At 47.2% G+C, this 12388-nt stretch overlaps 3 protein-coding genes across 3 annotated transcripts; 2 read left to right on the plus strand and 1 right to left on the minus strand.

Annotated features, from left to right (window-relative positions):
- Positions 1 to 627: 627 nt before the first annotated feature.
- BKA67DRAFT_508604 (P-loop containing nucleoside triphosphate hydrolase protein) lies at positions 628 to 5845 on the plus strand (the record flags this gene model as incomplete). The annotated part of the gene is made up of 16 exons (XM_046097169.1): positions 628 to 852; positions 902 to 1436; positions 1498 to 1865; positions 1914 to 2130; positions 2180 to 2955; positions 3013 to 3186; positions 3237 to 3402; positions 3449 to 3799; positions 3857 to 3962; positions 4028 to 4099; positions 4149 to 4199; positions 4246 to 4310; positions 4361 to 4526; positions 4583 to 5119; positions 5171 to 5551; positions 5617 to 5845. 16 exons carry the CDS (start codon positions 628 to 630, stop codon positions 5843 to 5845), a joined length of 4419 nt encoding a protein of 1472 aa, XP_045963813.1.
- A 303-nt stretch (positions 5846 to 6148) lies between these two features.
- On the minus strand, positions 6149 to 8301 carry BKA67DRAFT_24628 (uncharacterized protein). The gene is made up of 4 exons (XM_046095716.1): positions 7931 to 8301; positions 7554 to 7854; positions 7087 to 7492; positions 6149 to 7036 (listed from the first exon to the last, which is right to left on the minus strand). Exons 1-4 carry the CDS (start codon positions 8026 to 8028, stop codon positions 6234 to 6236), a joined length of 1608 nt encoding a protein of 535 aa, XP_045963814.1. The 5' UTR covers positions 8029 to 8301; the 3' UTR covers positions 6149 to 6233.
- A 239-nt stretch (positions 8302 to 8540) lies between these two features.
- On the plus strand, positions 8541 to 11933 carry BKA67DRAFT_24619 (uncharacterized protein). Its single transcript, XM_046095714.1, has 9 exons — positions 8541 to 9123; positions 9230 to 10336; positions 10388 to 10427; positions 10509 to 10676; positions 10742 to 10984; positions 11035 to 11038; positions 11095 to 11216; positions 11274 to 11351; positions 11403 to 11933. The coding sequence occupies exons 1-9, from the start codon at positions 8842 to 8844 to the stop codon at positions 11825 to 11827; spliced, it is 2469 nt and encodes an 822-aa protein (XP_045963815.1). The 5' UTR covers positions 8541 to 8841; the 3' UTR covers positions 11828 to 11933.
- The last annotated feature ends 455 nt before the right edge of the window (positions 11934 to 12388 follow it).

A 12388-nucleotide genomic window follows, 5' to 3' on the forward strand; every position in this document is an offset into this window, starting at 1 on the left:
CAATTTCACTAGGTTAGCCTGTTCACGCTATGGATAATATAAGGTTGCCTTTCATACTGCAATACAGCACCAATATTTCATTGCGAAAATGAAACGTGTTCGGAAGAGTGCTGCAAATATTGCGCAAGACAGCCATGACGTGCTCAAAGATTATTCCGGTCACAGTCTTGAGGTAGCAATGGCAATAGTGTACACAGTTGTGCCAACGACCGCTAATGAATCCTACATATCATTACTAGCAAAAAGGATAGCTCCATACAAGTAAGATGGATCCTATGATCATCCCCGCCACAAGTGCGCGCTGCTTCGAGGCACGAATCTCAGCTACTCGTATCTTGCCGCATAGAAATACATACCAATCAGACTGTTATACTCAATGTTATCACTGTTCAAGAATCTCCAAATTTCGCCGTCTCAAATCTAGTGGGCCCTGCATTCGAATCGGCGAATCACGGTCAAAGTGCTTGGTTACCATTTTGGGCATGGCGTAAAAATTGCTAGGGTTACCAGATGCAGGTACGGATACTTTGGATGATTTGCTTCCTGGATCGTTATAAATTCCCTTGGGCCCTTGTTCTTAGAACCCTTTTACTAGTTGGTTGTCATGTTCATTGAAATTCATTTAAAATGAATGTTTCGTTGGCTTCAGTATGCTCTCCGAACGGAGATGATCGGTTTGGTCCTGCCGTACAGGGGTGCCGACAAAACTTCGATTTCACCTTCGTGTTTGAGCAATACATTTTCACTATTATTCCTGTTATCATTCTGTTAATTGCTGCTCCTCTTAGAATTCGGTATCTGTACAAGCTTCCGAAAGTCATTCGAGGTAACTCCGTCAAATATGCAAAGCTTGTGAGTTCAGACTCCCGAAGACTTTCCAAGAATCATACTGATCACTTAGGCCACCTTATCTTTGTGGTCGGCATGCCACCTCGCATTGCTTATTATATGGGCTACAACACCAAGCTCTGGTGCCATCAAGACAGCCGCCATAACGTCGTATTGCTTGTCATTCGCAGCGGGCATAGTAGGCTTGGCGCTTTCCTACAACGAACACTCAAAGTCTATGAAGCCATCTACAACTATCACGACTTACATGTTTATATCGCTGATACTAGATGTTGCTACATTACGTACAACATGGCTAATTACCATGCCAGCAGCTATTCGGATAGTCTTCACGATGGAATTTGTCTTAAAAGGGCTCATACTCGTTCTGGAAGCCAAAGAGAAGCGTGAGTGGTTGGTGGACAATCAGAATAGACACAGTCCCGAGGAAACTAGTGGTATATTCAATCGAGGTGTATTTTGGTGGGTCAATTCTTTGCTTGCTAGTGGTTTCCGGCAACTACTGAGACCGAGTGATCTCTTTGAGTTGCAAGAAGACATGTTAGCAGCTGTGCTCTGTGAGAGGTTCTGGAGTTCTTGGGATCAAGGTCCGTCGTATTTGAACAATTGGATATTCCAGTAGCCAAGCTTCAACTCATCGTCTTACAGATACTCACAATAGCAAGTACAAACTCATCATAGTCTGTACGAGAACGCTGGTATGGCCGATCTTGTCCGCGATTCCGGCTCGGTCAATCTTGGTCGTTTTCACAATCTGCCAGCCATTACTTCTCAATCGTTTCCTGCTATATCTTCAAGAAGCCGACGAATCACTCAACATCGGCTATGGCCTTATTGCAGCATATGGATTAGTATACATCGGCATGGCAATTTCGTCTGCCTTCTACTTTCACAAAGCGTTCCGGATGGCAACTATGCTCCGAGGATTATTGATCGCAGTAATTTTCAAACACACCACTGAGATTTCCATAGCAGCGTCTGACAACTCGGCCTCAGTGACTTTGATGAGCACAGATGTAAGCATACCAAGAAACATACTTGATTGTGCTTGCTAAGAAGCATAGGTTGACACGATCGTTCGAGCTATCCGACAACTCCACGACTTGTGGGCCGATGTTGTCCAAGTTGCTGTCGCCACCTGGCTTTTAAGCGTGTTCATTGGCCCTGCAGCTGCTGCACCCGTAGCAGTGTGCCTTCTTTCCCTAGTACTCACAATATATGTGTCGCCGAAAGCCCGAGCTTCTCAGGGTGCATGGTTTGAGAAGGTGCAGAAAAGAATCGGTATGCAATAGAGTCAATCACATTACAACAAGGATACTAATATCTACAGGTGTAACCTCAAAGATGCTGGGACATATGAAGAGTGTCAAGATGTCCGGTCTTGCTCAAGAGCTTGCTTTATCGATATCTCGAATGCGAGTTGATGAAATGAAAGCAGCAAAACCATTCAGACTGATCATGGTTTGTACGGCGGCTTTAGCTCAGGTACCAGTGTTAGTTTCTCCTGTTGCTGCCTTCGCCGTATTCGCAATCGTATCAGCAAGGACGGGAGAAACCTTTGAGGCTACTACACTTTTCTCATCTTTATCCCTTATAATACTTCTTGCAGCACCACTCTTTGGAACCTTTGAGACGATCATTAACCTACAATCATCGTTGGCATGCTTTGAGCGTATACAACGGTATCTTTGCACGCCAGGCCGGAAAGATAGACGCTCAAAGCTCTCCAATGGCTCCCAAACGACCATTTCCAAACCAGGTATACGATTAAGCCGCGGCCAAAACGACCACGCCCTTGGTATTATGGATGACGAAATTGAGATGATGACTCCACCGCCACACAAGCCTAACACATCCGAACCTCACGAATGTGTTCACATAAGGCTTCGTGACGCGTCTTTTACTTGGTCGGACGAGGGCCCCGTCTTTGTGAAACACGTCAATTTCGTGGTAATGAAAAGCCAGTTCATGGTTCTGGTTGGCGCAGTCGCGTCTGGGAAGACCACATTGCTAAAAGGGCTTCTTGGCGAATGTACGGGTATGAGTGGAGATGTCATGCTGGCACAGGCTCGTACATCGTGGTGCGACCAAAGTCCTTGGATATATGTGAGTCAAATTCTGGCTCCATTAGGACATCTCTGGTCGGCTACTTACAGAGCTTAGAATGGGACTGTTCGCGAAAATATCGTCGGATATGGCTATTACGATTCAAAATTGTATCATAAGGTTTCCTATGCTTGCGATCTTTTGAAAGACTTTTCTCGGTTTCCAGATGGCGATGAGACGCTCGTTGGGAGTAAAGGCCTATCGCTGAGTGGCGGCCAGAAACAGAGAGTGGTAAGCTGAAATAGTCCTTCCACATACTCTGACGGTCACTAATTATCTAGGCTCTTGCTCGAGCGATATACTCAAGACCTGAGATTGCGATCTTCGATGACGTGCTGAGTGGACTAGACAACCATACCGCGAATACAGTCTGTGATCGCCTTTTCAGCCATAAATGCGGTATCCTGCGAGAATGGGGAACGACCATTATCTTAGCGACTCACTCAGGTTAGATGGACACTGACTACTTGATCTCAAATCTAACCGTTTTCAGCTGTCCCACTTCATATGGCCGACCAGATCTTGGTACTAGGAAAAGATGGAGGTGTTGCGGAATTGGGGTCTCCTACTGAGCTTACCATACGTGATGGATACGTCAAGAGCATCTTCGAGGGTAACAAATTTCGCATGACTGAGGTGGAAGAGATCGCAGCGTCTGATGACGAGAAGAATGCCTTATTAACTGGAGCATTGCAACTTGCGAAAAAGTCCGAGCCCATCGACAAGCGGAGACAATTAGGCGACAATACCGTTTATCAGTTTTATTTCTCCTCCTTAGGGTTGGGCTTGACGGCGATTCTGCTTGTTGTAGAGTTCTCGAATGCGTTCCTCCAGACGTTTCCGAGTATGTTGCAACATTGATGCACCCATATGCTCGTGACAACACTAACAACTATGATAGCGGTATGGCTGAAGTGGTGGTCTGATGCTAGTACGGCCGGCGGTAACCAAAGTATTGGCCTCTATTTAGGAGTCTATGCTGCACTTCAGATGGCGGCTGTTGCTGCGTTCTTCCTCTTGACTTGGTAAGTTCACGAGTATGAGTGGTGCTGGTGGTCTAACACTTTTTTAGGCTGGTGATGGTCAAAATTGTTACGAAATCAGGTCTGGAGTTGCACGAAAGGCTACTCAGAGTCGTCATTCGGTAGGTCTGGAGCTGGTGATCCTCAACTACGTTGCTAATCGTGATACAGTGCGCCATTATCATTGTTTGTCTCGGTTGATACCGGTTCCCTCACAACAAGGTATGGCTCGAGCAGCTTTCTGTGCCCCAGATACTCATAAAGTCAGATTCTCCCAGGACCTTGGTGAGGTTGACAGGAGCTTACCATTGGGGATGCTCGTCACCATCCAAAGTATGTGATGACTTCGAGATACCCTTCGATTAAACAATGCTAACCAACAGATCTCCTCACTTGCATTGGTCAAGCAGTGCTAATTGCTTCGTCCACTTGGTACCTGGCCATCGCTTATCCATTTCTGCTTGCGACTTTCGTTTTTCTCCAAAAAGCGTACCTGAGAACATCCCGGCAATTGAGATTCTTGGATTTGGAAGAAAAAGCCCCAGTGTAGTGAGTTTCGTCGCAGGCAGTTTCCATATAGCCAGTTAATTTGACATATCATACAGCACTCAGTTCCTCGAGACCCTCGCCGGACTTTTGACTGTTCGAGCTATGAACTGGACAAATAGAGCAATTGATCGAAACCACGAACTCGTCGACCGGGCACAAAAGCCCTTTTATCTGCTCCTCATGGTACAACGCTGGCTCACACTCGTGCTAGACTTTATAGTCGCAACGCTAGCTTTGCTTGTCGTCGGCCTCGCTGTCAAGTTACGGGATTCTGTCTCGGTCGGGCTCACAGGCGTGTCCTTGGTTCAGCTCATTACGTTCGCAGAAACTGTCAGGATGCTGATCCTATGGTGGACGTCACTTGAAACATCTATCGGTGCGGTTGCAAGGATCAAACAGTTCAGCGAAAGTACACCTGACGAGAATCTTCCTGGGGAAATCAGCGTTGTACCTCAAGAATGGCCAGCCCATGGTAGCATCGAAATTAATTCTATCTCCGCCTCATACGCTGAGAATAAAACCAAGGCTCTGGATGATGTATCCATTTCAATCAAGGCGGGTGAGAATGTCGGTATAGTTGGAAGGACTGGCAGGTAAGTCATAATAGCTGTTGTTTGAGTTCCCTTATCTGATCTTACGAATAGTGGGAAATCCTCACTTCTGCTCACGCTGGCCAGAATGCTTAATATGTCGGCCGGATCCATCTTGATTGACGGTTTGGACATCACAGCACTGCCGCGAGAAGAGGTCCGTTCTCGTCTCAATATCATATCGCAGGATCAGTTCTTCCTGCCCGGTACTATTCGCCAGAACATTGATCCCCACGATACATTCAGCACCGAAGAGATCCTTGCGGTTCTGTTGAAATTGGACTTATTGGGTTCTGTTGAGTCGAATGGAGGCCTCGATGCCGATATGGACGAGGATATGTTGAGCCAAGGACAAAGGCAACTTTTCTTCCTTGGCAAAGCAATTCTTAGAAGAAATCGTGGTTGCGTGGTGCTTCTTGATGAAGCGACGAGCAGGTCAGTTGCAGCCAATCACTGAAATTGCCCCATGAGACGTATATAGCTGACAGTACATGGTATAGCGTCGATCACGAAACGGAGGCAAGCATACGCAATTTATTCCGTAAAGAATTCGAGACACATACGGTGGTGGCCGTTGCTCATAGGCTCGACACGATCATTGATTTCGATCGTGTGATTGTAATGGATAATGGCGCGGTAATCGAGCAGGGACGACCAACTGATCTGCTTCAGCGGAGTGGACCGTTTCAAGCTTTGTGGAATGCTGCTCGAGTTACTAGTCGTTCATGATTCGATTCAGACTGCGTGTATCATGGTTCGGGCTGTCGGGTCCTTTGCTCTCTCTCGTTTCTTTTTGGGACAGCCTAAAACACCCTCGACAAACACCTTTTCGGTGGGGTGTATATATTACTCGATGTTCACTGTAAACTCATAAAAGTCCCGTGTCCCCTATTGCAACCGTACGTATCAACCACGAGCATGTAACCTTCGATAAAAATGAGCAATTCAACTCTCTGGTGTATGAAATTAGCATCTTTCGGGCTTGACCTTGTGGTATGCTCCTTTACAAGACATGATGATATATACCTGCTTCAACTGCATATAACTCCTTTTCACAGCTCACTGTTTTAACTTCAGACTATAATTTAGTTTTTAAACAATAGAAAATATGGTATGATCATCGCCTCCTGCGCCTTTGTGTTCGTCTTTGCACAAAGAAATTGGTGCTCGGTCCTCTCTTCCCATCGCCACCGTCGATGCGGGCATCCGACCACGTACGATCATTCCATGCCCTGCGAATGTAGTTTCTGTCTACCGCAGTTCTCTCCACGACGACTTTGACAGATGTGGAAGACGCAATACGTGTGAAACTCTCTAGCAACCTGGTGGCTGCAATTTTGTCGCGATTCACGGCGGCATTGACTACATCCGCGTCTAACACGACGTAAAGCATTGGTAATCCCATGACCGTTCGGTTCAGGATCGACAGCCAGTCGTGCTCGTCAACGGCATCGAGGAACGACGCCACCGTCGGCGGAAAAGGGCTTGTCCGCAAGACTCTAGGGTTAATTTGTAGGCACTGCAGCACGAGGACTTTAAGCAGGTCGATGGAGGTAAGTGGTTTCTCCCAATAGTTTTCGTATCTCATTACCCAGACTACTGAGCGCTGCGAGCTTTTGATCATCTCAACGGAGTCCACCAGGAAATCCCGGGAGATTTGGCCATTGGCGGCAGAGGTGAAGATGAAGGAAGATGCGGCTCCTCTGGACCAGTCCTCGAATTGGCGTACAGTGGGTGCCGCAAGATGGTATCGCTGTCTTCTCCTGTTCCGAATCGAGCGGCAATAGTTCATGGCTTGGCCTGGGGTGGGCAGATGCGCCATAATGGGCAGGGATAATATCTGATTATGCTCCACCCTTTGTATTGCACCCATTGACGATGAGTAGTCAACCTGCAGCTGGTTCTGCAGAGAGTATATTTCTGAGCTTCATCAGATATTGAAGGAAAAACATAAGGCATGATTGACTTACGTTCCATCATGGGCAACAATCGTTCTAGCTGAAGCTTGGTCAAAGCAAGTTCCTCCCGAACCTGTTTCGTCTCCAGGCGTGTGGCGCGGAGTTCTGCTTGCGATGCGACCTCGGCGACGCCTTCGATTCTCTTAGAGACGGCCTTGATCTCAAGGACATAATCGCGAAAGCCAAGCTCCCAGGGTCTAGCGATCGCGGTCCAGGCTCGCCCAAGCCGACCCTTTGCGTACCATTTCACAGCGTGCTTCAGAAACTCCAGTATATTGACGTAGAGCTCTGAAACGGCCCCCATAAGTCTTTCTGAGGAGTAAAGCCTCAAGGTGATCTCAGCTCGATCAAGGATGTTGGCAATTTGTGTGCATGTCTTGGCTAATTCCTTCACCTGTGTTTCGTGGTTACAGACTGCCTATGTCCTCTCCACAATTAGCGGAGGCGATGCTCTTTTGGTTAGAGACCTAAACACTTACGCTGAACAAGAGTTTGAAGGTCCCCCATACCAAGGAGACGTATTCGGGATGGTGCTGGACGAACACGTCGAGCACCGTGCCATAATGTGCTACTTTTTCAGAAACACGGGCAAGCCACTTAGACGCTTTTGAGTTCCGTTTGACATGATAGCGTTTCCGGGCGTCGTTGACAACCCTTAGGACATCAAGAATTGAATGATTCTGCTCTATCAACACTCGCGCCGTTCCATCGGCTCCCAAGTGCTCGAGGAAATATATTTTGGCTGACTCGTATGCCTGTTTGGAATACTCGGATGGGCTACTATAGGTGGGGAGATGTTATAATGAGCATAGATGATATATGATAGTTTTAATATAGGTTTAATCAGCCTACCTACCTTGAAGAAGTTTCAAACCAACTCTCTATGGAATCGGTTTCGTCAACATTTCCAGCTGACATGCCGGGGAGTAAGACCATCTCCACATCAGCATCCATCACCAGAAAGGGGGTGACCCTCGTCAGAAAGAAGAAAAGAAATGCAAGAGACACCAAGGTTGAACATTTGGAAAGTAGTGTCACACATGTTCACATAGCTCTCGAAGGCCCCATTTGCCTTGGTGGTGGTGTTTTGAGGCTGATTTTAAAGTGCACTGCCGGCGACACCCGTGCATATCGTGTGATAAAATTGAGCCAATCACTCCGGTAAGAGAGCCGCGCCATCTAACACCCCTGAAAAAACCTCTGCCAAGGCAAGATGCGCGTAACTGTCCAATCGGGCGATATAGAATCGCTAGGTTATATCTGTTCAAACATGAGGACAACCCCCTCCCCCCACAGAACCGTCCCAGTCCTCCATTTGGTTGAGTTCTGGTGAGCCAACAGGTATAAGGCTGCAACCATGGCTCCGCACTAGGGTCCAAATGCAGGACGAGGGATCTCAGCCGCTTTTCTCGACCGCAGCTTTTCTTCTGTTTCCTGCCCTTTTTTGTGAAACTCCTTCAGCAATCATATCTTGCCATATGATCACATTGTGCAGTTGAAATGTCAGGATCATTTGGCATCTTTACTGCAAGAAGTACACAGACTCACTCGACGATATTCCAGGACTTCTCAGGAGAGGTATCTGCGCAGGAGTCTGCAGCTCTTGCTAGCTTGGGTTCAAAAGCAAAGGGTGTCTCGACCTCTGATGAGACGAAATTGAGCTACCGAAGTTTCCAAGCGCAGGCTAAATCACTCAGCGATATAAGGCGAGCTGAGCTACAGATGCGATTGATGCTTTGGGAATAGCAGAACAAGAAACGCCTTACGATGGCTAGACAGAAACAAGATCTAGATAAACAACAACAACAACAACAACCGAAGGAGGGAACTGCTTGGCCGAGTGCACCACATGAGATGAAGAAAAGACAGCTGGGCGCCGGGGAGCCAACAGCTTCCACAGAGCCGGAATTTGTGGAGCTTATTCAGCAATCTGGCAGACTAGAGTTGCCAACGGAACAAGTAATGAAGCGGCCAAGATATGAACGAACCCCTGAACCGTCTACTTATTTGCCTACTCAGCTGCTTTCACAGCCACTCCTTCCTTTAAATGTGCGTCTACCGCTAGCTTTATTGCCGCTGAGATGAGTGTAGAGGCAGTATATTCCGGGCTAGGCTACCTTGCATGTTACCAGAATTCAAGCTTACAAAAATTCAGACTTTGCCGAGTGAGCCATCTAACTCAGTCGAGGTGGACTCGAAAAAGACACGAAGAGACTTCGATACTCAAGAGGCCTTGTCCAAAACAAGTATACCTCCTCTAACACAGTGGCCTTCATGGTGGGAAGCTCACTCACAAGTTGTGCACCAAGTTATTTGCTCCTCTAGTTTCCATGCACAAGAAGGAAAGTTGTTCTCAACTGCACCAAGCTGGGCGGCGGAATCGCAAACTGGAATCGAATCCGAATTCCATCATTGTCCTGAAGTACATCTCACCTCCAGTATTAGGATCGCTAACCTTGCTGCATTCGTCAAACAGTCAGGCAACACTTCATTCATTGTCTTCAGATATTATCGATGCAGTGATGCAGGGAGATGGGATCACTCCCAGAGCAAAGCAGTCTCAGATACCGGCGTCAGATACGATGAGAGTATTGGCATGGTTTCGAGCGCTCTTCAGGACATGATGGACAGCATTAGCCAGTGCACATCAGATTCTGCAGCCTACTATCCCAGAAACTCTTCATCATATGGCCACAGCAACCACAGTGAGGGCGAAAGGGAAGACGAGCCAAACGAATACACGCCGGTATTTTTCTATCATCATCGCCACAAGCTGGCCAATATGCTTAATTTAGTTGAGGGTCAAGCGAAAATCCAGTTATTGGCACTCATGAACTATATTGAAACTACGCAAGGAGATAGATTCCGTGAGCTTGATTCATCCATTGCACAAGGGATTATTCATTCGCACAATATCACGATGCTTTTCTGCCCGAACGATGTGGTCGTGTCTAAGCCCGGTGGGATATTGAAAGCTCAAGTCTTACGGGCGTGGCCAAGGATCGGTGGCACAGGCTTCATGTTGGAGTGTTGGCACTGGGCTTTCAACGGAGGCGCTCTTAGTCGGAAGCACATAACGTTAGATATAACAAAACCACTACAGGCAGTTGTCCAAATTCGCGACCTGGAAGTGTTTCCTGCTAGATTCGCGATCGCAGAAGAACTACGACATCTTGAGTCGCGCGGCGCCAAGTTCTGGAGTCTAAGATACCAAAGTTTCGTAGCGTATGCAGGATGGGACAGCAAAGGCGATCAGTTTTATGTGAGTAAGCAACGACCGGGTCCTGCAAACGAGATTGTAACCAATATATAGACGAACGAGTCGCGGTGGATGGTTGACTATCGAACTTACCGTAAGCACGTCCTGGAGCACCCTGCTCGCGCTTCTGGCCTATACTCAGTATTCAAGGCATCTGTCTGATTCTGTAGCTCAGGTCAAATGCATCCAACTGCAGAGAATTTTGTCTTTCAAGATGTGGCAAAAGTCCCGTTAGATAGGTGGCCAGAGACGATTCCACATACCCTGGAGACACTTGAAAGCAACTGCTCGCTTGTTCTTCCGCCAGAAATTCATGCCTTCTCCTTTAACAAAAAAGAGTGGAGTACGTCCCACGAGCTCACATTAAATGATGCGATGTTTTTAATTATCACTAAACAATCATGGCAGGCTTACTTCTAGTCGACAACATCCGCCCGGTCAAATGGAACACGGACGCCTTTGAGCGACTGGTCCTGCCCGCAAAGACGAAAGATTTAGTCAAATCACTTGTAATGGTTCGTGCGTCGCCGCGGGAGTCAAACAAGCGAAAGCTACTAGACATGATGAGAGATGATATCATTGCCGGCAAGGGAAACGGTTTGATCATGCTGCTCCATGGTCCTCCAGGCACCGGCAAGACTTTGACAGCAGGTACGTTGATGGATTTGCCATTGAGAGAACTAAGACTAACACAAATATAGAAAGGTGATATTTTAATAGATTTTCTTTTGTGCGATTATAAACTAACTAATATGGAATAGCGTCGCTGAGATTGCACAAATGCCGTTGTATAGTGTCACATGTGGCGATATAGGAACAAAGCCGGAGGTAGTTGAAGAATACCTGGAAACGGTCCTAATGCTAGGGAAAAGATGGAATTGTGGTAGGCTGAACCCTAGTCTACATATGCGACTTCATTTACCAGGACTAATTGAAATAGTTCTCCTTCTGGACGAAGCAGATGTCTTCCTCGAAGAACGTTCATTGGCAGACTTGGAGAGAAATAGTCTCGTTTCAGGTAGAGCATATTTCAGGAACAATTGACGATCCCTGCGACTAACAGGCACAGTGTTCCTTCGGACGTTAGAATACTATAACGGTATCCTCATCCTCACGAGCAACAGGGTGGGCACCTTTGATGCTGCCTTCACATCTCGTATACAGGTTGCACTACACTATGATCCACTGACATCTGCTTCGCGACGGAAAATTTGGCAAAACTTTTTTGATATGCTCCGGACAGACGAGGAGGATGTCGACCTAGACGACCTACTGGGGCACTTTGATGAGCTGGTGAGAGGTTACGACATGAATGGGCGGCAGATTCGAAACGCGTTTACGACAGCGAGGCAACTGGCCATCTTCAAAGGGGAGACTCTCACATGGGGTCACCTCGAACAGGCGCTACAAAGTGTCTGTAAGTTCAATACTTACCTCCAGACACTACACGGACACACAGACGACCAGTGGGCTCGCGACGAGAAGCTGAGATAGGTTGCTACACAGGCGGATAGCCAGCGTGCAAGTGTGAGAAGCATGGTGAATTGAAATGATTGTACCCAAGGGATGCCATGTTTGACAAATCTGACTGCGGTTGGGACTGAAGACTCTGCGGAATTTAGCACAGAACATGTATTAGGGCGGAATGGGGGTGTTACACACAGAACACTGATTGCAACACACGAGTTTTGAGATGAGGATGGTTTCTATCGTACCAAAGTCTGCATATATACTGTCTTTTCCGAGTAAGCGCAGGTAGATAGCGAGGCATTGTCCTCTAAGAGCAACTTCCTCCACTGGGTTTGACGACGCTGCTGGATTTCATGGTGTGACAAGAGGCAATATGAACTTTTAGAAGGGTGATATCGGAACTGAAGCTGATCCACGGTTGAATTGTGCATACAACCTGAAAACAAGCGAGCATAGATTCGTCGACCTTAGGAATGACAATGAGGCTCCGCGGTTCTAGTGCAGTTTGCAGTTGTCTTGAAGTGAGCAAAACCCATAAGCGCAGTATGATGATTCTACATCCTGGACGTGTTACAATCCAGAGTG

This window comes from Truncatella angustata, assembly GCF_020726525.1.
Source record: "Truncatella angustata strain MPI-SDFR-AT-0073 chromosome Unknown BKA67scaffold_1, whole genome shotgun sequence".
Classification (NCBI taxonomy): Eukaryota; Fungi; Ascomycota; class Sordariomycetes; order Amphisphaeriales; family Sporocadaceae; genus Truncatella; species Truncatella angustata.

What these genes read in the sequence shown, in the direction of transcription:
- BKA67DRAFT_24628 (XM_046095716.1), bottom strand. Translation starts at nt 8,028, where the DNA reads ATGGATGCTGATGTGGAGATGGTCTTACTCCCCGGCATGTCAGCTGGA. An exon ending in CCTTCAAACTCTTGTTCAGC is followed by an intron (nt 7,493 to 7,553) that starts GTAAGTGTTTAG and finishes GAGAGGACATAG; the next exon opens with GCAGTCTGTAACCACGAAAC. An exon ending in ATTGTTGCCCATGATGGAAC is followed by an intron (nt 7,037 to 7,086) that starts GTAAGTCAATCA and finishes GATGAAGCTCAG; the next exon opens with AAATATACTCTCTGCAGAAC.
- BKA67DRAFT_24619 (XM_046095714.1), top strand. Translation starts at nt 8,842, where the DNA reads ATGGCTAGACAGAAACAAGATCTAGATAAACAACAACAACAACAACAA. An exon ending in GCAAAGGCGATCAGTTTTAT is followed by an intron (nt 10,337 to 10,387) that starts GTGAGTAAGCAA and finishes ACCAATATATAG; the next exon opens with ACGAACGAGTCGCGGTGGAT. An exon ending in GGTTGACTATCGAACTTACC is followed by an intron (nt 10,428 to 10,508) that starts GTAAGCACGTCC and finishes TCTGTAGCTCAG; the next exon opens with GTCAAATGCATCCAACTGCA.